Source organism: Eublepharis macularius, chromosome 7, assembly GCF_028583425.1.
Source record: "Eublepharis macularius isolate TG4126 chromosome 7, MPM_Emac_v1.0, whole genome shotgun sequence".
In the NCBI taxonomy this organism is placed as follows: domain Eukaryota; kingdom Metazoa; phylum Chordata; class Lepidosauria; order Squamata; family Eublepharidae; genus Eublepharis; species Eublepharis macularius.
The window spans coordinates 119,382,909-119,410,456 of NC_072796.1; the positions used below are offsets into that span (position 1 = coordinate 119,382,909).

At 40.7% G+C, this 27,548-nt stretch overlaps 1 protein-coding gene across 3 annotated transcripts in view; it reads right to left on the minus strand.

Moving 5' to 3' along the window:
- The window catches only part of CSMD3 (CUB and Sushi multiple domains 3), a 922,268-nt gene that overhangs the window by 52,125 nt on the left and 842,595 nt on the right, over positions 1 to 27,548 (minus strand). For all 3 annotated transcript variants that reach the window (XM_054984891.1, XM_054984890.1, XM_054984889.1), the window contains 5 exons: positions 25,064 to 25,243; positions 21,199 to 21,372; positions 13,867 to 14,040; positions 12,886 to 12,959; positions 2,218 to 2,329 (listed from right to left, as the gene is read on the minus strand). In XM_054984891.1, coding sequence (XP_054840866.1) covers positions 2,218 to 2,329; positions 12,886 to 12,959; positions 13,867 to 14,040; positions 21,199 to 21,372; positions 25,064 to 25,243 — 714 coding nt within the window. The remainder of the gene's footprint in view (positions 1 to 2,217; positions 2,330 to 12,885; positions 12,960 to 13,866; positions 14,041 to 21,198; positions 21,373 to 25,063; positions 25,244 to 27,548) is intronic.

Below are 27,548 nucleotides of genomic sequence, written 5' to 3' on the forward strand. Positions count from 1 at the left end.
CTTACTTACTTACTTACTTACTTACTTACTTACTTACTTACTTACTTACTTACTTACTTACTTACTTACTTACTTACTTACGTCCTTTATAGTCTGCCTTTCTCACTGAGACTCAAGGCGGATTACATAGTTTGAGATTAGTACAATCAGTATCAAGGACATTTCAATACAGTATCAAGGACATTTCATAAACAATACCATAGGGGAAATAGATACAAGTTAAAAGACATAGTATTAGCACAAGAATCCAATACAGAGTGGAAAAAATACTGAAGCAAAACATAATCAGTTCTAGGACTAACATTAGACAACATGGAGCACTGGTGGCACATAGGAGTACATATTTAAAGAAGCAGTTAATATGTAAGGCAATATAGTGATGAAGTCTATGGTCCCTAACTCATTAGCGAAGCATCTTCCCTTGTTTCCTTGTTTTGCAATTTGGAGTTATCCTATTCAATCCCATTTTGATCAAATAAAAGTTCAAAGAGAGGAGGAGCAGAAAGGGAGATTTTGTAAAATTTTAGAATTTTGCTCTGTAGATGTTCAGAGGCAGACAATGACCATTTCCACATGCCTCAGCATAGTGCTAAACTCACGGAATGGGGGCGTCTTCACAGAGCAATTTCTGACATCGGACATTGTGCCATAAAGATGCCCTCGTTCTGTGAGTTTAGCGCTATGTTGAGACATGTGAAAATGGCCATTGTCTTCCAAAGCTTCCTGGCCTCCTGCTAGATCACCCCTCTGTGGTGTGCAACTGCAGGGGCTGAAGTGATGAAAGAATATATTAATTTCTCTTCAAACAGAAATGAAAAAGAAATCCTCCTTTTAAAAGCTTCTGAGAGCTATTGCAGCATAGCGGTCAAGCGGCTGGACTGTGAATCAGCACTCTGCCAGTTCAACCCCCAGTACTGCCATGAACTCTGCACACCAAATACACTCCATTTATTACACTGATAAAAACAAGATCATGTTTGTTACTCTCCTATTTTTATAATCATGAGCCCCCTTCCCCTTCATATTCATTGCACAACACTATGCTTTGTCTGCTGTATTAGTTTATGCTGCCCTTCACTGACTAGATAGTGTTTGTTTAAACTATACAACAGTCACGTGGAATGTGCACTGGTGTACATTTTCAAGCACTAGAGTCAAGGGTCACTGCACTCCACTCAGCAACAGCAGAATTTTAACAAGACAGCCACAAAAGCAAAAACAGGGATACTTATTTACCAGAACATTAGAAATGTCCCAGTGCAAGGATACAGTAGCACTAATATCAATTTGTGTGTGCATGTGTGCATGGGGGGGGGGAGGTTAATTAGTGAAATAATAATCAATGCCATAAGTCTCAGAATTAGGGTTAACAGCTCTGACAAGGGAAATTCTTGGAGATTTGGGGCCATTGTCTTGGAAGGATGGACTCTGGAGAAAGGAAGGAGCTCTGTAGGGATGTGATGCTGTAGAGGCTGCCCTCTAAACATGCCACTTCCTTCAGGAAAAACTGATCTCTGTACTCCGGAGACCAGTTGCATTTCCAGAAGAATTCCAGGGCCCCCTGGAGGATGGCAACTCTACTAAGAAATGTCTCTCTAAAAGGTTATTGTAGAGAAAAGACAGTTTTAATGGAAGGAGGGTATTATCGGTTTTCAAACAAACATTTCTTCTTGATTCAGGGAATGAGAATTGAGTCTTAGGGGAAAGAAACTTAATACAAGGGAAAGAATTTTGTGAAGGGAGAAGCCTAATATTTTTGTTTCCAACATAAATGTATCTCCTTTGCAGACAAACATCCGACAGGGTGTGCCTGCTTCAATCCAGATCACTTGAATATTATCGGATTAGCATTCATGCTATTTAAACCATTCACGCTTATGCGCAAGAAATGAGACACCTGTTGTATACAGTTTAAAAATCAAAACTTGATACAAAGCTCGAGTACACTGCAGTCCAGGGCAAAACTATGACAAATTTCATTTATTTACTTCGATATTTATTCTGCCCCTCTCACTGAGACTCAAGATGGATTATGAAGTTTAAAACACTGCAATAAAACAGTATTATGCATACACTAAACAATGCAATGAAACTGCCCCCAAATTTGCACAGATATCAAAGCTACAACCCTATTTCTTGTATTAAAATGACTTAAAAATTCAAATAGGACAAAAATTTCAACGCGTAGAGATCTGCTTTACTCCTTTTATTACTTACGTATGCATTCTGGCTGAATCCCACTCCACATAAGATCGGGAAGACAAGTGCGAGTTGTGGAGCCCTGAAGGAGATATCCTTTTTTGCAGTGAAACTGGACGACATTTCCTACCTATGGAAACATGAATAATAAATCAGTTAGGTCAAAAGGGAATAAAATTATTTTTAAAGAAGTTCTGACTGCAGTTACATCTGTATTCCTACTGATTTTTAATATCTGAATTTTTTTAAAAAGATCACATCCTGTTGTCATGGTTACAGCTAGAACTATAGGGGAACAACTGCTGGATGTGACCAAGAAACTTGTTCAAGACACCTATGCACACAGAAACTGTTAGTTATAGGCAGGACTTTTCTTCTGGGAAAAGAAGTGGTGGAACTCAGTGGTGGAACTCAGGACTGCACAATGACGTCACTTCGGGTCAGATGGAACAAGGGGGGAATTTTTTTAAAGTTTAAATTGCCCTCAGCGAAAACGGTCACATGGCCGGTGGCCCCGCCCCCTGATCTCCAGACAGAGAGGAGTTTAGATTGCCCTCCACGCCATGGTGCAGAGGGCAATCTAAACTCCCCTCTGTCTGGAGATCAGGGGGCGGGGCCACCGGCAATGTGACCCTTTTCAAGAGGTGCTGGAACTCCATTCCACCGTGTTCCAGCTGAAAAAAAGCCCTGGTTATAGGGCACACAGAAGCCTGGCCCTATATCTAGACAGGCCACAAAGAGAGTTGAGAGGCCTAGAATAAAATAACCTTGGAGAAGGGCATAAAACAATAGAGCTACACAGTTGTATTGCCATGTGTAGATTAGAAGAGACATGTAACTCATATTAATGCATACAACATACAGGTGCAGGGAGTATATGAGTATGGCAAGAATGTCTAACTTTATAGAAGCTGGCAATATTATATATGTACTGGTGGAGGGCCAGAAGATATTCAGAAGTATGAGAAATGTGTAATTACTAAGGACCAAGCTACAAGTGACGAATGACACAGGTTGGACACTTGTCAGCTTCCCTCAAGTTTTGATGGGAAATTTAGGCATCCTGGTCTTGCAGCTTGGCTCTCCAACTGCTGTCCAATGGACTTTTCAACTGTCACTTGTCCAACATTCCGCCAAGCTGCCTACATTTGCCATCAGAACTTGAGGGAAGCTGACAAGTGTTCAACCTGTGTCATTTGTCACTTGTAGTTTGGCCCTAATTCTATGTAAACTCTGTTAACACAAAAAGTAGCAAGAATGAAGTAGCTGTTGTTATAAGTTTCAAGAAGATTTTTCAAATATGAATAATCTTGTTTGGTGTATGAATTTATAAGATATTAGCTAGCCAAGAATTTGAGTCTCTGAAGCAGCTATTGTTAAGAAAAGGTTCCGAAACCCTATAAATACGACAAGTTAAATTGATAGCAAGCTTCTTCATCTTCTTTGAAGAGGATCCTTGCTGTGACCTTCATATGTTTAGAGAAGATACTTTTTGGACTCATGTAATTGCTCTCCTTAATGGTCTTTGTATTTGTTATAATGGTGGTATGATTTTCTCTTGATTGAGTTGTTATTAAGAATACTAAAGAGGTATGCTGTAACAAAAAAGGTTTAAAAAGGAAGCAGACTCCGTAAGTGTATTACTTGTGTACCCAGTAACGAACCAAAAATGTTATCTGTGGTGTACATCTGGCCAGGAGTTAAATGATTTGCTATAGGAAAACTAATTAGATGCTCAGGGCTTCTTAAATGCATGCCTATATCTGAATCAAGTCTGACCAGAGTTATCCAGGAAAATATGAACATCTACAGGGTCAACAATTCTTCAGAAAATTATGCTTCCGACAAAAAATAAATCAACATGTATTTAGTGTTCATCTGAAACTTTTTTCTGGGAGACTGACAGTGTTCAAGGGGAGCAGAATCATGGTGGTAGGCCCCACCTAAGGTTGTCAACCTCCAGGTGGGGCCTGGATAACTCTTGGAATTACAACTGATCTGCAGACTACAAAGATCATGAAGAAATGGAAGCTTTGAAGGGTAGACCATATAGTATTATAACCAGCTGAGGTCCCATTCCTTCCCAAACTCCACTATCCCCTGAATTCACCCCCAAATCACCACAAATTTCCCCATGGACTTGGCAACTCTAGTCTTACCCCAATCTGTATGAATTTAGAATATTCTGTGAACAGATTATACCTTTGTGACCTTTGTGCTCTCTCTACACATTTAGATTGTTCAAATGATCAGGGAGTCTGTTTCTTGTGCACTGTATATGCATATTGGATCTGTTTTCACAACACACATATGTAGACCTGGAGCACAGCCTGCAATGGTAATTCACTCCCCATTGCATACATTTTGTGTCCCTCTGTCTATTGTACAGTTTGAGATTGTGATGGAGCTCAGCAGAGATGTGATGCCATAGAGTTCTCCCTACAAAGCAGCCATTTTCTCCAGGAGTAATTATCACTGTAGTCTGGAAATCTGTTGTAATTCCAGGAGAATGCCTGCCCTCACCTGCAGCTTTGCAACACAATTTTTGAAAGGGCTTTCTTGCTATCTGTTCCACAACTGTGGCTGATAAGTGTAACAAAAAAAAATCACCTTTGAAGCCAATTCATTTATTAAAGACTACCTGGGCCCCCCAAAACCAGTCGTACATTTCATCTCTGCTTCACCAATGTGCTTTATGTATCCTCCACTTTCTGGAGTTTGGTCGTTGACTACAAAACCTCTTCTGTTGTAATCCCTGGGGTCTAGAAACACCTCTTGACATTCCCATGACTGCTGACAAACGTGATGAGCTTTTGGGCACTGGGAGATAACATTTATATTTTACCTAGGCATCTGAAGACACCTAATGGAGGATTTTATTTTTCTATGAGAAAATTCCATTTCTGATTTTGATTCTTCCTTGGTGGGAATCAAACCCATAATCTCTCATTTCCTAACCACGATTTTTAAAAAATAAAATATGTGCATTTTTAGCATACTGCATGAATAAAACATTATGCCCATTTGCATGGCATGTACAAATAATGTGCATTTTCATATCAATAGTGTGTTAAAGCTGTTCAGCATGTGTAAACAATATAAACCAGTTTACAAAGCCAGCAGTGAAAAGTGAAGACAAACATATAAACAAATAAGTGGGGCTCCCACAAAGACTTGCAGGGGGTATCTCATTTTATCCTGTATCCCTTCCTCCACTATTTCCTCTTTCCCTTCCCAGGCAGCTACCATATTGTCTCCTTATCCTGCTTCCTTTTTTTCCTTTTTGCCCTCCAGCTGACCCAATTTTATCCAGTTGTGTGGTGGCCACTGCCACCCAAGCAGGATGAGTGTGTTGTTAGTGAGTTTCTGGTAGTCACCAGGAGGCCTGTCCCCTGCAAGTCCTCCTTCATCAGGGGACATGACAGTGGAGGAAGGGATGGGACCTTTTCTGGGGCTTTTCTTAAAGCTACAGGCATTGTTCTGTTAGTTTTGGGAGTTTTAATCCCATGATTCTTCTAGATTTCAGATCTTTCTGCAACCCTCAGATGGGAGAGCCTTTACAGCTGCAATGGGCAGAGAGAGGATTCCCCTAGGGTTGTGGCATGGGTGGAAGAGAGGATAGAACATGCAACTAGGAGGCAAATCACTTCTTAAGATCTTTCACCTTAAGAAGCCTGGGGAGGACAAAGGAAAAAGGAGCTGAAGGAAAGGAGCTCAGCTGTGGAAAATGAGAAAACTTTCCTGGGAGGTAGGCCTCTTCCCTAAGAAAAATTGTATCCACAGCAGCTTCCCTACCACTTTGTTTCCAAAAGGCTGTGCAAAATGCTTCCCCCCCCCCTTTGCAAAGCCTGAAACATGTCTTGGAGGAAGGGGAAAGCAGCTATTTAATCCTTTCCTGGCTTTTAAAGCCAGGAGAAAAGTGTAGTAATGTAACAATGTTGCAATGTTGCTGTGTTACAATGTTGTGACATTGCTACACTTTCTTGCTTTTGAAAAAAAAAAGAATTTGTGTGCATACCCCAAAGGAGGAAGGGAAAACCAGCCATTTAGCCGTTTCCTGGCTTTTAAAGCCAGCAAGGAATAAGCAAACTTCTGCAAACATGTGAAGGTTTCCCCTCCCATCAGCTGAAAAGCAGCTGGCATTTAAAAGGGGGAAACCAGAAGCTCACACCCCTATTCTGCAGACCTTCTGCTGGCCCAGAAGTGATGTTTTCATGAACCACATGAACTGGTTCGGGAACTGGGGCAAGTTTGTGAAAGTTCGTGCTTCGTGGTTCGTGAAACTGTACAAACCTCGAACGTCCCAGTTTGTTTTTTTCCTGGTCCCTGCCCATGTCTAGTTTGCACTCCACCTCTGGGTCCAAGTAACCTTCCAAACCATCAGGTGGGGCCATGGATAAGTGACCACAACTCAGCCTGTTGCGCCCTCAAACATTCACATCCTGAGACAGCAGCTTGCAACATACATGACACCTTAAAGAGTACATATTAGGATGAGTAAATTCCCAGAAGTCTTTTCCATTTAGGGTTTGATCTTTCTTCACTTCAGAGGAATGTAAGATCTTCTATCAAAGCCTTAGTAGAACAGAACAGTGGGGGATTTATCCACCTTTTGCCTTCCTTTCCTATTCTCTCACTACTACCAGTGTTTGTAGAGGGGGCAGGGATATGATTCAAGCAATTATATTTGGTTCTTCAAGACAGGATGAGGTCTCAGAACCTAGAAGTATGCAATCCTGGGCTCAGAGAATAGATAAGAAATCCAACCCCTCCCCCCGCAAGAGTGCAGTTCTGGGTTCCAATAAATGATCTGGGAACTTACATGGCAAGATATGAGTATCAGACTTGAACTTGGGTCAGATCAGAAGTCCCTTGGAATGGGATTTAATGAGTAGCCCGAAGACCCTGATTTGATTGCAACATCTGATCTCATCAAGATTCAATCATGCAAGTCTGCTGGGACCAAGATTATAGTCCTTTTGATTATAGGCAGCAGAGGGCTGTGTCCTTGTACTTAAAAGGGAGCCAATTTGAGAATAACTTTCATATCCTGTTCTCTATGCCCAGGCTAGGACCTGAATCCTAACATGTATTTCTAAAATTGACTCCAAGGCAAAACTCTACACAGCTGTCATTTGAATGATGTCAGGCTGCCTGCATTCAGCAAGCATATGGCAAAGGGGTTAGTCAGAGGCAGTGAAGTTCCTCTGGCAATTTGCAAGAGTGACTTTGCTACCTGATTTCTCCACATATTTAATGAACTCAGATCACACAAAATTAGCCTTAAAGCAGTTCAGTGTTGTGATAGTCTGGGATCAGTTTCTGATGTCTGAAATAACGTTCATTTCCATTTGACATAAGTCCAGTGAACACAATCGAGGCAAATACATTTTCTACTCTTACTTAAGTATTCAATAGAAATTTATAGCTTTCTCAAATCATTTCCTGGAGTGATGAACCAGGCGGAAGCGGCTGTGGCAGCTTTTTATCTAATGCTGCACTTTTCTATGGCCAAACAAACTTATCTTCTTGTAGTATCAACTTCCTGCTTTTAACCTTAGAGATATGCCCAGGGTGAATTTGTTCCCCCAAATGTACTTTGTTTTGCAGAATGATAAATAAGTGTCACAGAAATATGGATTAGAACACATTATACTTAGCGATATACATGTATTCTACTAAACTTTATAAGAACTCTGTATGAACTTTGCTGTAGTTTTTCCTAACTTATATAACTACACAGGTGCTCTTTCATCTTTAACAGCTAATTAAAAATAAAACAGTATCAAGATAAATGTTCTCTAATTGTAGAATGGACCGATGGACTGATGATGATCTGCTCACTTAGCTTCTGTCATTTTTATTGATTTTTTTTTTATCTTGCAGCTGGACATAGTGTCACTTTCTGGCTAATTAAAATATCCCGTGGCTGAAAATATGAATAATTAATTAATTCTTAAACCAATCATAGGTATCTATGCTATTACGTGAAAAAGATCTTAGATTTTTGCATAAGATAACATATAAAAAGTGCTAACTTAGATAGCAGATCAGAGTTCTGACTGAAAGGAATCTCATCAAGATCTAGGTGAGAAACTTATTTTTGTTATGTGTGTTATGAAAATCTTAATTCATTTCATAGTGAAACTGATTGATTTAAACTTAGAATTAACTGATAAATGTTAGGAAACTTAATTCTTGTTGCCTTTATTTGTTCCATCTTTTTAGGTTTTATATTCATAAGCATTTATATTTTAAATTTTGTTTCATTCAAAGACTAGAGTTTATTTCAATAAGAGAAAACTTTAAACTCTAAAAAGGAATCTTTGCGTCTTGAGGGGAGAATATTGCAAGATGAGCCCTATAAATGATTTTGTACTGACAAGCAGATTATCTAAACGAGTGAATGCTGTTTTTTCAGGTCCCAATTCAAGTTCTGGAAACTGCTCAGGGTTTAAGAGAAACTCTTTAGTCTAACAGTAAAGGCCTTAATGAGGTGCAGATAACAGGTCCGTTACAGAAGTGGCAGTGCAGCTTAGTCCTATTAGAATATTGTTACCTGTACAATAGTAAACAGCATCCTCAAAATATAGCCAGTTACCACAAAACAACCTCAGAAATCTAGGCATTTTGCCACCACAGGAAAAAAAAGTACAAAACAAAACACAAAAACCATGAGGCTATTCAGAAACACTGACATGGGTACCATTTAAGTGCTCTCGAGAGATAATGTTATTAATTGTATATTTTTGCACATTTTCCTTTAAAATTCATGAAGGTTATGTTGGTTGTCTAATACTTTAGGTTAAACACACAGTATTTGTTGTTTCAGATATAAAAAACAGTAAAGGAGCCATACTGGTGTGAGTTATTCAATATGGTAAAGTAAAAAGGCGGAGCTACTCAAAAGAAACATTCTGCCTTCTGTCAAAGTGCGTTTTCACGCTCTGGATGTTTTATTACTAAAAAACACAATGATATTTACCACCACAAACATAGTTTTTCTGGAAATGTTTCTATCACAACATACATTGGAATATGACTTGAGGTAGAATTATACCCCATACACAATATTGAAAGGTTTTTACAGGGTTTAATAAGCATTAAACTGACAGAAAAGAGGGCTTTCTATTCTTCTTTCTTATCTCTATGCTGAGTTTCCATATAAAGTTTCATAAAACAGACCCATAAACTCATGTGAAGCTACCACAAGGGTGACTGAGCTATTTTTCTTTCTCAGTTCTGATTGTGCCTTGGCTCCCTTCAGGTTTAATATAAAAGAGGTGGCTATATTTCCACATACTCTTGTACAACGCAAACACACCAAATAAATTGGACAAAACAATAGACCTTAAAAATCTTGTATATATGACAGATTGCCCAAAATAAATCCCAGTCATTTCCATTCAGTACTATGTTGTAATGGCTTATGGTCAGAGTGCTATGAACAATTTCCCATGTTACCAACAATATCTCTACATAAATATTTCAAGCCTCCAGTTCATTTCAAGGACACAGGGTTTTTTTTAAAGCTTGAAGATGAAGTTGGGCAAAAACTGACATCTGAATATATTCTATCTTTATAAAATCATCACATTTGTTCAGGATATCTGTAACAAAGTCCAAGGTATATTGCTGAAGTCATTAAATGCACAGAATTATTTTGGAGCTGTTACGATTTCATTTGTATGTGGTAGATAGGATTAAAAGTAGACATGGGCACGATCAAAAAAAAAAATACCAATCAAGCTGTTAGTGGATCTGCACTGGTGATGACCCCAGATCACCGATTCACTCTGATCAAGTCCCGTTTCCGATCTGGGATCTGGGATCGGAGGGGCGCCCCCCCCCCACACACACTTAGAGCAGATGGGGAAAAAGTTTTTAACTCAGCGACGAGCCACCTCCCCTCAGGGAGGGGACATTTTCTCTCTCTCTCTCTCTCTCTCTCTCACACACACACACACACACACACACACACACACACACACACACACACACAGAGTAGAGGGAGGGAAAGTTTTTAAGCTGGCGACGAGCCGCCTCCTCTCAGGGAGGGGACGTTTTCTCACACACACACGCACGCACTTAGAGCAGAGGGGGGAAAAGTTTTTAACCCGTCCTTGCCTCTCCAAATAGAGAGAGAGAGAGACCCACCCGTCAACAAGTTTCAGCCAGCTTTTAAAAAAAAGCTGGGATAGAATCCATTCCTCCCCACCCAATTTTAAAAGCAAGCAGCCAGTCTTCCAAAAGCATATTTTAAACAGGAAGAAAGTAAAACCAGGATCCACACAGATCCTCGCAGATCCTATGGTTTTTTAAATAGGAAAAACACAAATGAAACATCAAATCACATAGCAACTTCTTGCAAAAAGCAGGCACTGGGCTGAGAAGCCAGGAGGAGACAGATATCTCTTTTCAGTGTTAACTCTTTCAATGCACTGAATGAACTCAGGAGGAGCGCAAAACAGCTTCTGCTGATAGCCGCACTCAAAGTTTTCTCTCTCTCTTAACCCCTTCCTCTCCTGCCTCCATTGCCAGGGGAATAGATTGTTGGTGCCTGAATGTCTAGCTTCCCGATCCTATCACGATCGCCCCATCCAGCCCCGGTCCAGCGCCCTCCTGACCGCTGGATCGTTTGCTGTGGAAGGCAAAGATCCACCAGGTCCCGACTGTGCAAATGCCATTATCGTGGGTTTTTTTTTATCGTAATGCAGATCATGCCCATCTCTAATTAAAAGTAAAGATAAAGTATGTCTACAACTGGAGGTAAGCCAATGACTTTATCTGTATCTATTGAACAAAGAGCAACAAAGCAACTGAGGCCAAGCTAAAGTCATGATAAGTTTTATTCTTTTTCTTTTACAAAATGGAGCTGAAGTGGTAGCAAACTGCAGTAGAAGATCTGTGCAGGAAGGATTCCATTCCTTAGCAGTTTTCTTACCAAAAACTGCTTACCTGGACAAGTACTTTTGGGGACAGGTAGGTTCTTGCAGAAAACTGCAAGTGGGGAGCAAAGAGGTCCTCCCAACATGAATTTTCCATCACTGAATTTTATAAAGAAAAAATGTCAAGGAAAAAAGAACACCTTGAAAATTGGGCAGGATTCAATTATATTTTTCATTAAAAGTAGCTGCCTTTAAGTTTCACAGCTATAGAGAGTTGGGCCGTTTTCACACTACTAACCTGCTTCTGTAACGTTGAGAAACGTCACGCAAAAAACGCGGACGAGATCATCTTGCGAGAGTTTTGCGCGATATCGTGCAAAACTCTCATGAGAAGATGCTATCTTCCGCGTTTTTTGCACAACATTTCACAATGTTACGGAAGCAGGTTAGTAGTGTGAAAACAGTCTTGTTTAGAAATGCATGGGACATACTTGCTAAAATGCCAGTAATTCTGAAATTGCATTTAGTACTCTGTATAGTTCCTTGGTCCCTGTCTTGCTACTTTTTAAAAATATTTTGCATGTGTTGAGCAGTCCCTCTGTGATGGACCGGACTGGCTCCAGCTCCACCTCTCCTGAGCAGCAGCCAATGCAAGAGGGCAGATTGCTGGGCCAATGGAAATGAGTGTCTGTTGGAGGGAAAATAAGGCTCTTGGGAGCTGCTGGAGGAGAATGACTCTGCCGAGGGAAGGCTGCAGAGAGAGATAGCTGATTACAAACCTGTTCTGATTCTTTGACACATTTTTTGTTTAGCTCAAATTTGTTTGTTAGTTTAAAATCTGTTCATTTCTATGTTCCTTCTTGTAAATAAAGTTTATTTTTGTTTTGTTTAACCCTGGTTGGCTTGGAATCATTGGCAGAGGGGGAAAAAATACCCCCCCCCACACACACACCGGCCTAGTCTAAATAGTGGCAGTGGAAAGTACTTTTGAGTATACAGAAAGTATACTCAGTTTAAGGAAAGTACCTCTGAGTTCCCTTTCCCCAATAGCCCTGAGCTGTAGCTGGGTGAGGTGGAGTACATACAAGGAATGGGCTGCCTGTCTGGTGGAGTCTCTGGAAGAGGAGAGCAGGGACCCTGTGAGGATTTGGGTCAAGGCTCTCTGTCTGCAGAAGTGGAGCTAGACAGGTGGCGTGTGATGGTATCCTCAATTTTAAACAACAACATTTGATTTATACACCACCCTTCAAGACAACTTAATGCCCACTCACAGCAATTTACAAAGTATGCTATTATTATCCCCACAACAATCACTACGTGAAGTGGGTGGGGCTGAGGGAGCTCCAGAGAGCTGTGACTAGCCCAAGGTCACCCAGCTGGCTTACAGTGGAGGAGTGGGGAATCAAATCCGGCTCTCCAGATTAGAGTCTTGCGCTCTTAACCACTACACCAAACTGGCTTTACCAGCTTGGGTGGCAAGAGTGTGGAAGGCTTTTTGTGTGTGTGGAGGGGGGGTCCCCCCGCTATACCCTCTTTCAACCATGGTGCTCACAAACCATGGGAAATGTTTTCAAGCCCTATCATGCTTCCAGTGATGCTCCCAGAACTGGGCTCACGAGAAAGAAGCTATTGTTTCAGGTTTTGGAAAAATAGTTTGCAAGAGTCAAGCTCAATTCCAAAGAATTCTTCCACCTTTCTTACCAATTAAGCAATTCATTCGGAATTCAAACAGAAGTAGAATGACCACAAAAAATCTCCACTGCAGAATACAATGGAAATTCAGCTTCACCAAACCTACCTGATAACCAAATGTATTGTTTTGTGATCCGTGTCGGGGAACTCCAGGGTTTTCACATGCTGTACGACTTGGTTCTGAGAAAAAAAAATATGAAAGAAAAAGATGCATCATGTAATGTGCGTGCATTTTAAAAGTGTGAATATGTTTACAATCAACTCATCACAGACACAAATCAAGAGAGTCAAAATTTAAATGAAAGAGCCCAATCTGAATCTTTGAAATTAATTCATATTATGTTTTGTCAACAAAAAAATGGCATAAAGAAAATCTCGTCAAGCTAGCCTGTTGTTACTTTATCCCAGAATCAGTGTGTAGGCATCAGCCCATAGGATTGAGCACTCCTACTAAAAATGTATTCAAGTAAAACCAAGCAGAAGAATACAAATTCCAGAGAGAAACTATCTAAGTCTGTTGAAATTAAAGTAAAAAGGAGTCATCTAGCACCATAAAAACTAACAACTTTATTGCGGTGTAAGCTTTTGTGAACCAGAGTCTTCTTTGTCAGATGCACATGAAGGAACTATGTCAACTTTACAGATGTAAATCATATATAAGTTTCCCTCCCCCATCAACCCATCATGGGTTATGCACCAATTTGTGGCCACGTATCACAGAGAGGCACCTTTGTATAAACATCCCCTTCCCTTTACAGCCTTTGGCTGAAGGTCTCTAGTTATACACATGTAAATATCCTACATATGAAGGCTTGGCTACAGAGATCCTGCTGCCTGAACAGACTATACTTCTGTTAGTGTCGAGTCTCACTGATTGGTCACTACCTCTCATACTCTCCCCTCCTAACAACCCTGCAGATTTTCTTCTGCTGAAGCCAATTTTTAGGAAGCAGCAGACAAAATGTATATGGAGGAATGAACAACAGTCCCCACGCTAGTAGATGTGGTGAACTGTACCCAGTGAGAACAGCATTAGCAATAAAAAAGAAGGGAAATATGTAGCAGAATATGACTAATCCCACCATACCTATGCAACGGGGAGATGACCCACTCCATGTACCATCTGCTTGACATATCCGAGTACTAGACCCAACCAACACAAATGGAAGATTGCAGCTGAAAGAGACTTCTGACTGATATATGAAGCTCTTGCCTTCTCTTTTGCCTTGTGCAGGTACTCCTGGGTCACCACAAAACTTTGCTGTAGAGAAAGACAATACACAGAAAGCATGTCAAAGTTGCCTATGGTTCCCTGGTCTCTGTACTTCATAATATCTGAAGTGGAACTTTAGCTTGTGAGCACAACACACAGTGCACAGATGCAAGCTCTGGTAGCCACACACCCTTCTTCCTGGAATGCCTAGTGATGCACTTACATGTCAAGCTAATATCTGGAGGGTCCATTATTTATTTTTCACTGCTGCTTTGCGCTAACAATCTCTCAAATGTCCAAGAAAAAATTAACAACATTCCTTACATTCTGGGACGTCGGTTATTTTTAAAGGGAAAATTTGTTGAGGAACATCATCATTCATTCAAGTATTTCTCCCCAGTCTTTTCCCAGCTATGTGTATTGTTGGATGCTTTGTAATTCTCTGTATGAATGGCGTAACCATGGAAGCCAGAGACCTCAGCAATTTGCATCGGTCTTATTTTTCTCAAGAAATGTGGAAGTATGCCGAGATGTCTTTGTTGCAGGCTTGAAGTTCTAGGAACCTGTCTTTTCCCAGCAGAAGTTTGCAGCCTGCTATTTTCCAAAGTATCCTCACAAGTCTGAAAGCAATAATTAATAATATTTTTGTTTTATGCAGAACAGGCCAATATTTGGGGAATGGCAGACATACCTACTGATTTAGGAATCAATTTCAGCACTAGAGGGGGAAAACCTTGGACTCAAGAGGCATCCCAGGATGAGAAACAAAAGCGTTGAAAGGCACTCATTCAGAATGCTCCATGTTAAGGAGCCCTGGGAGTGCAGCCAAGTGGAGGAAATAATGCTTGACCTGGCATGGCCATGAATACAGATACCACTTTGGTAGCTGGCAAATATGCCACCGTATCCGCACAAATTGCTACCATGCAGCAACTGTCAATGACTGTGGCAATTAAGACATTCCTTCCTTGATCTATGGCTGAATCCATAAGCAGCTCAAGAAACAAATGGGAGTTTTCTGAACTAGCCTTTTGTCTGGGTTCAACAGCCCCAATACCATACTGATAGAATCAGAGATTAAGGTTGCCAACCTCCTGCATTTATTCATTTAAATCATAGTATCCCCTATGCTCTCGACATACAATGGTTAGATTGAAAGGCAAATATGCATCATCACAATGAAATTCAACTGGGAGCTCATGTCGTACAGTGTAGTAACTATCAGGAGTGTACGTAATGAAAATCATGAGCCTGTCTCCAGGTCTTATTTGTGACTCTCCAGAAAGGAAAGGCTAGCCCTGGCTCCTTGGTAATCATGAAACTCTTCCATGAAAAAATCTGTGTTTTTTCCCCAGGTTCCAGCATTTATTAGCAATGCAGCATGAGCTCACATGTCACTTGGAACCTGTACTGATTTCCTGGAGAATTCCTTCCTTCCAATCAGATCATTGCAAGGGAAGACCAAAGAGCCCTCCCAGCCAAGCTGCAGAACATTGCCATTCTCCTTCCTCCTTCCTCCTGCACCCCTCCTTATGCGCTGGAGAGAGCTTTTGGGGGGGCGAGTAGAAAAGCCTTGGCTTGTCCAGGGGTCTGTAGAATTCTAACTCTTTGCCCAAATTACATGAAGCTTGGAGAGTTCTTTGAAGGACATGCCCAAGATACTCCTCTGCAATTCTGCAACATTCGGTTGAAAAACAACACCAATCTCCGCCCCCCTCCCAGTTCCCCATGGGAAATGATGGGAGTGCAACTTTGGGAGTGGAGCAGTCTGCAATGGGAGCCTTCATTTTCTGAACAACAAACCTCAACAAGAAAGAAAGGAAAATGCAGAGTTTTTAGAGGAAAGGTTAAAAAAAACATTAGTTTACAAATAGGGAAATGAAATGAATGTAGACAGGACTTTATGCTCGGGGCTGGCAGGAGCTCTCCTGCTGACTGCTGCTTGACTGCTATTGTAGAAATTAGTAAAGAGAGATCTTCAGGCTGCTGCCCAGAAAATGACCTACTAGCAGGGGCTGTAACCCCCCCTTGTTCAATCTGCTTGAAACTTAGAGGGGCTTTAGAGTAGAGAAGGACTGTGTTCTGTGTGATTTTGGTGCTGTTAAGTGCAAAAGCAGCTGTTCTCCCTCCCCTTCCCCACTGAAAAGAATGGCCATAAAAATCAAGAGAATGGAAATAAAAACTAACAAATTTCACCTCTACCGGGCAACACCCCAGGCCCCACCAGAAAAGTACCCAAATCACGTTAAACTTTTCACTCAGTGGCTCCAGATCTGAAACCACAATGAAAATGTTCTAGATACACACCCGTGAAAACTACACAATGAAGTATACTAATAGAATCAGAAAAAATGATCCAAAAAGATTGCTTCTGCCAAGAGCATAACAGATACCCACAGACAAGCAACTCTTTCTCAACTTCAGTTCCCTTCCCTCTGTTAGATGGGAATAATAAAACTGACTTAAATTGTAAGGTACTTGAAATGATTATGAGATAATCCAGAAGACTTTCCTTCCTTGATCTTCTGTGTGGCTGAATCCATAAGTGGCTCAAGAAACAACTGGTTGATTTCTGAACTAGCCTTTTGTCTGGGTTCATCAGCCCCAATACCATACTGACAGAATCACAGATTAAGGTTGCCAGTGGCTCAGTTCAGAATGTGGTTTTAATTAATCTATCTATGGTTACTGTGATAGAGGCCTGCGTTCAGACAATCTATGATTACTGTGATTGTCTAAACGTAGGCCATTCCACTCAGGATGTGAAACAATGGTTTGGGGAAGGATTCTTAACTATGGTTAGTCTTCGCTAAGGTTTTGAAGAATGTACAAAAGTGGACAAGCTGGGAAGTGAGTTGGGTCTTTGTGAGGGAGGCAGCAAGAAGAGTGAAGGTGAGGAGATCAGGAACTGTTGAAGCAAATCGGGATTTGAAAGATCATTGCGAGCCAAAGCCTGGTTTCACAAACTGACAGAGATTAAATAAACCATGCTGGGAACAGAACTTTTGTGTTGTAGTGGATACACTGTTGGCTTTGGATGAGGATATGCAACTATAACATCCTGCACTCCTTCTGAGTTCCATGGAGGCACAGCATATAAATAAATAAATAAATAAATAAATAAATAAATAAATAAATAAATAAATAAATAAATAAATAAATAAATAAATAAATAAATAAATGGTGATAATGAGTGCCATCAAGTTGCAGCTGGCTTCTTGAGTCTCTACAGGGTTTTTAAGACAAGAGACATTCTGCATAATGGTCATGGGCTTCCTTGGCAGTCTCCCATCCAAGTACTAATCAGGGTCAAGGCTGATCTGAAATTACCTGTAGTATACTTCTGATCATGTGATAGTTTGCCAGAGGTCTAACAAGCTACCACACCTGAGAGATGCTACACGAAAAGAGAATCTGAAGACTTTAACAAAAGGAATTAGGGAAACAGTGACAGAAGCACCAGGGATACTGTTGCAACATTGTGCACGGAGATGGTTGTTAAGTTGTTAGGAGCACATGGGACAAGCCACCCAGCACCTGTGTACCTGCAAAGTTCTGTAGTTGCAGCTGTTGTGCTCCAGTGACCATGTTGGGTTCCCCTCTCTATTCAGTGTGTTCCACTGTGTTCCAGTTGCAGCTGTTGTGCACAGCTGTTGCAACATTGTGCATGGAGATGGTTGTTAAGTTGTTAGGAGCACATGGGACAAGCCACCCAGCACCTGTGTACCTGCAAAGTTCTGTAGTTGCAGCTGTTGTGCTTTCCAGTAAACATGTTGGGTTCCCCTCTCTATTCAGTATGTTCATTAACAGAGACTGCTGGTCCTCCAGGAAACTGCTACATGAACTGCCATTGCCAGCATTATTGACTTTGACAATATGTAGACATTTTGATTAAAGTTGTAAGGCATACCAGTGAGTCAACTTTTTAAAAAAAATTTGAGCAACTGTGCAAATGCAATCCAGTACTCTTTGATCATGCTAAATAATTAGACAAAGCAAAGAAAATACAGAAAGTTGTGTAATTGTCATCAAGATTTAGACCTATTAGGATGATAAAATATTCCTCGGCACTAAATCCATAGAGATCATTGCAATGCTGTAGAACTGGGATGCACTAGGAGTATATAGATACCCAGAAAAGCAGAAGAGATTAGAGAAACACGATGCACATATAGTGTACTGAATGCAAAGTAACTCAACAGTTTCGACAAAATAAGCAAAAAAGTCAGATCCAGTCATTATGTGCTGTAGTAAATATGGGAGCCAGTATCCACTGGGAAGTCATGTATGTACATGAGCATCTTTAGACCTTTGGCTCACAGTCATGACCTAAGTTTTCAGTTAACAAGGTCAATTCAGAACAGCCCCATGGATGCAAGGAGATTTGGGTTTTGGTTTCCAAGCTAATGCACATATAATCCCTACAATGAATATGACAGGATTTACTTTTGAGTCAGCATGTATAGGATGAGGTTTGCACATTGCACTATAAAGCTCATCAATATAGTACCGTTCATACTTGTGATGCTTCTCCTATGCCTATGCATACATTGCTCCATTTCTCATTTCCCTTTCTCAATAATCAAATCCACAGAAGTCACTTTTTAAAAAGATTAGTATTTTTTTTTCAAAAAAGGGAGGGGAAAATCTATGCAAGAACCCTAGTGTAAAGAGCCAGCATACATTTGTTATTGTAATGAAATCTGCAGCAGTGAAAAATCCATCAATGTCAGCAATTTTATGATAATAAAAATTTCTGTATAAAATAGGTAATTTAATATAATATTGGAACAAAAGTCCAATTGTGAGAGAGACAGCCTGGAGTCTCTTCTGTACTTCTGGCAGGCAAAGTCATTACTGATGTCAGCGCAAGTTTTGCCTGAGCTAAGAATGTAGTTCCTTCTGGTGGCATTTTTGTCACATTTGACAAACTTGTTCCAGCTGTACAAAATATGAGATGAATGCTGTCACGGGTCTTTCTTCAGTGTCTACACTATGCTTAGAAGCTGGAAAATTATCAGTTTACAAAACTAAGGACTTCAAAAGGTCAAATTTTATTTTTGTGTCTAACAAATTAAAGTACTGCCCTGTCTTAGCAAGTTATTTCTCATTTATCTGGTGTGGATAGGACCAAGGGTGAGTACTACCTTCACCAATGTCACTGTGATGGTCCTGCTGGCTTTGTGGGGCCTGCACAGGGACTCCATGCTCCGAATGGCTTGCTCAAAAGAAAACATGGGCAGCCCAGAAGGAGCAAAGGGATGTCAATAGCAGAGCCAGGCCTGGGTCCGGTGATGGGGAATTTAAAGGGGTGAGCAGAGGCCACAAGGTGGAGGAGTGTGAGGGGAAGCAGGAGGAAGTGAGCCAGCTGCTGGCAGGGAAGAAAACCAGTGGCAAAAGTGGAACAGCGGTGGTGGCCATGCCAGGAATGTGCATGGCGAGAGCAAGGCCACTCCCAAAAGCAGGGGGGGCAGGTGTCAACAATGGAGGAGGGCAGCCAGTGTAAACTCAAGCTGGGTACAGCCCATTCCATGCCACTGAGATAGGAGGTCCCGAGGGAGAGGAGCCCAGACTGCCAGCAGCAGCAGGGAACTGGGAGGAGGGAGCTTCAGCCCCTGAGTTGAGTATCCATGGAGGCAGCAGCGGTGGTACACTGGCAGGAAGAGGCCTAGAGCCAGAGGAGGACAGAGGGACTCTTGTGGGGTGGTGAGCACCAGAGCACTAGTGGTGTTGGGAAGAGGGCCAGTGAAGAGTCAAGGCCCCTGCTAGTGTGCGAAGGACAGGGATCCCTGTCTGAGGTCATGGTGGCCAAATGATAGTCACTCTGGACAAAAAGAACAAGATTTGAGTCCCATAGCATCTTAAAGGCCAACAACATTTCCATCGGTTGAGTTTTGAAAGTCAAAGCTCCTTTCATCAGGTATCTGACAAAAGGAGCTTTGACTCTCGAAAGCTTATACTCTGGAAATCTTGTTGGCCTTTAAGGTGCTTCTGGACTTGAATCTTGCTCTTCTACTACAGACAAACATGGATACCCACTTGAAACTAGACAAAAAGAACTACTCCGTTTAGCGAAAGAAAGTCTAGGGTTTTTTTCCACATGTGCCATCTAGAAAAAGAGGGGTTTAAATTCAAGAAGTTATAGTTATGCACAGTAATAAAACCCATTTTGTAAATAATTTTTATAAAGGGGGATTGTCTTACATTCAGGGTCACATTCTTTTCTGGTGAATATGGTATTGCGGCAATAACACCAGTTAGTGGGCCCTGCAGTTGTGCCTACCCTCTTCCAGTCCCTTCCTCTCCCATCCCAAATTCCTCCTGCTCTCCCTGTGCAGTGCTGTAGTGCTGATGTTATAGATTATAGTTAATATTCACTAGGTTCCTCTTTTTATTGGTATTACTGGAATTTTTCCCTTTCAGCCATGGCAAAATGGAACCACTGGTTGGCATGAATTGCAAGTTTCCACTGATGCATCCTCTGTCATGGCCCCCACTATATGGAATGCTTAGGAAAACTCTGACTTTCCTGGCCATCCACAAATGATGCAAATCTGAATTATTCAAGAGGGCTTTTTACTCAGATATAAGGGCTGGACTGTAAGGAAGTGGTCTCAAGAGAGCCATCAGTAAAGAGAATCCATCAGTAAAGAGATAAGGAGAGACCACAGTCTTTACTAATATTGCCCTAAATACTGAGGGACCATAGACTTCATTACTATGCTATAAGTATTATCTTACTGAGTAGTTCCTAAGTTGTTTAATATGTCAGTTGTAAACGTACGCAACAAAGTTTATGCTGTTTCGACATTTCTCCAGCTCTGTATTGGATTTCTGCTGTTTTTTAAAAAATCTTTGCAGATTTGCATACATACCCATTACATGTTTATTGAAAAGTCTTTGATATTGATTGTACTGACTCACATTGTGTAATCTGCTGAGTCTCAGTGACAAAAGTGGACTATAAATAATAAAAATATAAATAAAAATAAATAAAATACATATAATTGGGGTGAGGAACTGTGATGAAGGTGTAGCCCTGCAAGCTGCTCCTGATTTCCTAAAAGTAGCTAACAGATCCTCAGCATTATGTTTGTCTCTGCTCCAGGGAAGTATATACAGTAGTCTTCTACTGCGTTACTGAGTATTTGAGATTTAATGGAAACACCTGTCAGAATAAAATGAAAATATCAAAGGACTACTTACGTAAACACTGTGGTACTTCGCCACTCCATGTTCCATTACCAACACAGGTTAAAACAGCAGGAAAAGATAGCTCATAGCCAGGCGAGCAGACATAGCTAATACTAAAGCCCCAGTCAAAATTTGTTCCTTCCTGTCTTCCATTAGAGATCTGGGGTGGAGTTGGACAGGTAACAGCTGCAACAACATTTACAGTCATTAGGCACAGCAGCTGCAAATATCCCTAGCGTCTACCATTACTAGGTGAACCATATGTGCTAATTTAACACTTTTGGAGGACAGTATAGGAGTTTTTTTTAATGCTGCTGCTGCAGCTTGCAGGTTACACCACATGTACTTCTTTCCATGACCTAATATACGCTCAAATGCATCCTGCAGTGGATGGAGAGGATGCAGGAGCTAAAAAAAACTACTAAACACCCCCCATGCACAATTGATATATTTCAGTTATATAAAACTCAAGGTCCTCTGTAAGTAGATCAAGGTATATTAGAACACTGAATATTTTCTTTCTATTGCTATTACTAAGTTTTAAGAAAGGAAAATAAAAATACTAAAAGTGTATGAAATTACATTGATGTTATTGGATGAATTATAGTACAGTTCTGAGCAGAGTCACACTGAAGACAATGCACTTAGAAGGATATAACTCTTCTTGGGTTACATTGTAAATTGCTCTAGAGCTGTATACATGGGATGGCTTGCTGGATATATACTTTTAAGCAGATCAAAGAAAAGATATTGGCATGGAAGAAAGCATTGTGAAAACAGTGGTGGAAGGGAACCATGAAGACTAACAGCAGATTTACTGAGCAATTCTAAATAAAATTACAGCATTCTAAATCCATTTAAATCAATGCCATTAGAACGGTAGAACTTTATTTAGGATTGCACTGTAATTTATTTTAGAGCTATGTATTTTTAAGAAGATGTGGGGAAAAGATGCAAGAGGCCTGGCGGTAACCGTCTTCCAGAGCAAGGAAAACATATCCCTAAGGTATATCATGGTAAAAGACGGACTACTATTCCAGGGAATTTTATAGCATGGTGCAGCTTGAAATTGGCTCTGTTAGGTAAAGAGTGTTTGAGTACTTAGCTGAGTAGGAGAGTTGACAATGATGCTTAAAGGAACTTTACTTCATGACCAGGAGAGAGCAGAGCTTATGATTACGTTATGAGTTTTTAAAAAGGTAGTAAGTGGAAAGGAAAGGAAACGAAATGGAAAGTTAATGTGAACAAAGGAATGGGAAAAAACATATGGATGAAGGAGGAAAAATAGAAGATGAGTGTCCATCTATAAACTGAATAAAGAGTAACTGCTAATCCTAGCTTCCTGACAGGCACTTTTAAGAATATTTTAAATCGTTTCCAGCCTGGTTTGGGGCCTGGTTATGGGACTGAAACAGTCTTTTTTGGCCTGGTGGATGACCTGCACTGGGAGATGGACAGAGAGAGTACAACTCTGTTGATTCTCCTGGATCTCTGAATGGATTTTGATACCATCAATCATAGTTTCCTTCTGGACCACCTTTCCAGGCTGGGAGACACCATTTTGTAGCTGTTCTTGTCCTACCTGGAGGGTAGGTTTCAGAAAGTGGTGCTGGGAAACTGCTGCTCAGCTGCTTGGCCTTTGGGGTCCTATAAGGCTCCATCTTGCCCCCATGCTCTTTAACATCTACATGAAAACTTCAGGGTGAGCTTTGGGCTTGGTTGACACCAATATGCATATAACACTGAGCTCTATCTCGTGCTTCCAGCTGACCCCAGGGAGGCTGTTGAAATCCTCAACTGGTGTCTAGAGGCAGTTTGGGAGTGGATGCAGGCTAACAAAGTGAAGTTGAATCCCAACAAAACAGAAATGAACATAAGGTATGGCACCTGGGATTTCAGGTGTCTGCAGTTTTAGATGGGGCATGGCCATTCCAATGACCTTTCAAGGACGGCGAATTTAGCTCTTTTTAATATGGTTCCATAAACTGGATAAAACATTTGTATTTTGTTGAAAGTCCTTTGTTAGTTGGTCCCTTATCATTTGTATCATCTTGTCGCTGATAAATTGATTTTTTTAAACGGATTTTGGTGTTTATGCTTGTAATTTTTTACTGCAGTTATTGCAAATTACTTTGGGAGTATCTGATCAAAAGTAATGTAGAACTTTTGTATATAAAGAAAAACATGAGAAAAGCATTACAAATATTTTTTTTCATGTCCTTTTGGGTATATCTTTAACTATACACCTTTAAAAAAGTAATGTGTGAAGGACCCCTAACACGGTAAATTACCATCCTAAGCAGACCTATACAAATCTAAGCTCATTGACCTAAATGGACTTGGAAGGGTATAATTCCGCATATCATAGCACAGTAAGGCTACATGAGCAAACAAACAGAACAGAACGAATTATGAGCATCATAACCAAATTCAGCACCAAGAGAGTCGAAGTCAATAAAGAGTGGGAGACCTATATACCTCATCCATACTTTTTATTGACTCAGACTCATTTCTGTTACAATGTTCTTAATTCATTATTTCAGAAATGAGCAAAAAATGCATAAGGGAATGGAAGAACAAAATACTTTATGAGAAGACTGTCTTCATAAAATTTTAATCTGTCTCCTAGTCATTTTACAATTAGATGAAGTAAGAGGGCAAAACACTAAAAACACAGTAAAGGACAAACTAGATGTGACAGGAAGATGCATGTATATTTATTCAAATATCTTCCTATTAATCTGAAAAGTGCGGGGGAAGCTCTCATCTGAGGGAGCTCTCATCTACATACAGCACACAGGTAAAGGGAGTTTAGCCCCACCATCTGCACCTTACTATTCTGTGTTATTTTAAACATTTTTTCTTCCAGCTCAGCTTATTTCCATTACCAAAACTAGCCTAGGGGAAAAGTGCTTTGAATAATAAAGTATAGTGGGATGAGAGAAAGGAGGCATGATTTCATTCTCTTAACTTACATGGATGGTTTTCAGTACAAAAAGAATTTAAAAAGTGCAACTTTTCTACAAGGACTTGAACAGTGTTTACAGAAATTATATGCAAAATTACATACAACTGAAATATCCCAATTATGTGCAACCACTGTTTAGAGTGCATTGTCCCGGGGATAAAAAATAACTCCTCCTATCATCTCCAGGTCTGCTGCTACTTCTCCATATGCAAGGTAGTATAAATAACACAGATTGTAAGGCAACATTTTGAGAAACATAAAACAACTATAACAACCTGCAGAACTGTCCCATTGAACATGTTTTCCTCCTTACTTCTTATCCTAATGGTCCTCTGATATAACAAAGCTGGGTGACTTTGTGCTAAACTCTCCGTCATTGCATGCAGAATCCTAGCATACCCCAAGGATGGTTCCTATCACATTGTAAGAATCTCTATCCTATGTTTCTTGCTACTGATGCGGAAAATTGTGTTTTGATGGTACCTTTCCATGGCAGAGGCCACCAGCATGCAAAACATGGTTTCGTGTAGCTAAGAATTGTCCCCAGACTGTGACTATAACCCTGTATTTTATGTGCTCTAAGGTGGGGATGGGGAGGCTCATTTATTTCTGGACTGGGCCTGTAACCCACTATGGGTCATGTCATGAACCTACTCTGTAAGGCTTCCATCCTTAGGAGTTATGGTTCCAGGCTGGAGTTTGGTGCGGATATAACTGATTCCTTTCAGCCTTACTCACTAGTTACTATAGCAAATCACCAGAAGCCCCCAACCCCCCTTCCATTTTCCAGCCAGCTTGGGGGGGGGATCCAGGGGACTATTGAGTATGGGCTGTAGTAAATGACTTGTGCATTGTTCTGGCCTGCTAAAGAGAATGTACTATAAAAGCACTGAAAATCCAAAATGATACCTTTACATGTAGGGAGCATTCCACTCCATGTGCCATTCGTGGTGCAAGTACGAATTTTGGAGCTATTAGATTCCATTATGTACCCTGGCTGGCACATATATGTAACATTTTGTCCAACAACATAGTCATCACCATATCTCAAGCCATTGGCTGGGACACCTGGATCCCCACAACTGATTACTATGAGGAAAAATTGTTGACAGACATGAGGGTAAATTATCAATGCTATTACATACTTATTAAAGAAAAAAGTATGGTAAAATGAATTATTGATTACACAAATATTTCCATCTTCAGAAAACAAATGTAAATGCCACCTAGAAGAAATATAAAATGAGTATACTATTTAGTTTATAGAAACTAAATCTATAACTCCTTATCCACCTTATATAAACATATTGAAAACAGAAAAGGTAGTTAACTTTCATATACATGTGCTCGTACATTATAAATTAATGAGGACTGAAGAATGTTTCTCACTCAGCCTTTCAGTTTTGCAGAAAAAAATTGTAACCCAATACCCAATGGGTTTCTTCTGTGCCAGAAATTATGGGAAGGTGAAAGAGAATGACGAAATGTAAAATTTCAATTGAAAAGAGGTTGAGCTGTGCCTATCTAAAACATACAGTGGGTTTGACATCAATTAGGAAAATAATGTAATGACTAGAGATGGGCACGAACAGTATTATGAATGCAAAAAAGCCCACAAACAGCCTGTTAGGCTGTTCATGAACAAGCTGTTCATGAGGTCTCATTCTAAATGAACAGGTGGTTGTTGCAAGCCTTGTTCGTTGCTGTTCTTTGCTGTTCGTCAAGCCAGACCATCTGGCACCTGCAATCAATTCCCTTGGCAACTCAGGCAGGGATTGTCTGAACTCTGTAAGAACTCCTGCTGTTGCCCTGGAAACCCCAATCTAAGCCCAATTTAGCTTGATAGGCAGGTCTTCCTTCCAAGTGTGGACAAGAGTTCCAAATTTGTTACAAGAGGAAAAGACTAAGGGGGAGGGGGGCTCCCAACCTTGGCTTTCAGGGAGAGACAGGGTGAGTGCATTGGAGCTTGAATTTTCTTTGTGTGTGTGTGTGTGTGGGGGGGATATAGATCTACCCCTTCAAGTTCCAGGGCTGCTGCCAGGCTCTGAGGCCAAGCTACTATTTATTATTGGTACCTTTTCTGGTGCCTGCTCAGCTCAGGTTTCTGGGAGTGGTGCAGTAATGATCTTGATGGCTGGATGAGAGCCTGCTGGCCCCCATGAACAACAAACAACAAACATGTTTGTGACAGGATCATGTTCGTCAGTGTTCGTTGTTCATGGATAGCAACAAACAATGAACATCATGTTTGGGTTTTTTTTTTGTGTTCGTGCCCATGTCTAGTAATGACTTCCCCTTCCTTTCTGGTAGTCTAAAGCCATGTTAGATCTCTGTGCTGATGAAATTATCCACTGGTGGAAGAAATGTACCAAAGCAGAGATGCATAAACCTGTCGATATTCGATGTATTGTCGAAGGCTTTCACGGCCAGAGAATGATGGTTGTTGTGGACTTTCCGGGCTGTATAGCCATGGTCTTGGCATTGTAGTTCCTGACATTTTGTCAGCAGCTGTGACTGGCATCTTCAGAGGTATAGCACCAAAAGACAGAGATCTCTCAGTGTCACAGTGTGGAAAAAATGTTGGCAGGAAATTTATATCTACTCAGGAAGGGGGGGTTGGGCTGAGTCATCCTGTAAGAGTTTCCCAGGATGTGGAATGCTAATGGACTTGGCCATCCAGAAAAATCAGCAGTGGCTGAACGTAGCCTAACTCAAACAGGACACAGTATCCTATTCCAGGACACTAAAATACTGGACAACACTTCCAACTACTTCGTCAGATTGCACAGGGAAGCCATTGAAATTCATAAGCATAAGCACTATTTCAACAGGAGAGACTTTAAGAATGAATAGAGCATGGTTTCCAATCCTGAAAAACACCAGGCTAACAAAATACTCTATACCCTACAATAGCCCTGCAGAGAAGATTAGCATATCAAGCACCAATCCATATGCAAAAAAACCCTCCTCAGGATACAGTGAAGCCTCCCTCCATTGGCATTCCACACCCTGGGGAACTCTTACAGGATGACTCAGCCCAACCCCCCCTTCCTGAGTAGATATAAATTACCTGCCAACTTCTTTTCCACACTGTGACACTGAGAGATCTCTGTCTTTTGGTGCTATACCTCTGAAGATGCCAGTCACATCTGCTGGTGAAACATCAGGAACTACAATGCCAAGACCACGGCTATACAGCCCAGAAAATCCACAACAACCATCTGTCAATATTCATTTCTTGAATGCTCAAGGAGTTATTTTTCACCCCTTTTTAGATGTTTTCCCCCAAATTCATTAGGTTTCCATTGAACTTTTGACTGTTGATTTATGTTCATTTTATGCCTATGATATTTACAGTTTAGTGCTTTTCCACTTGATTGTAGTATGTCCTGAT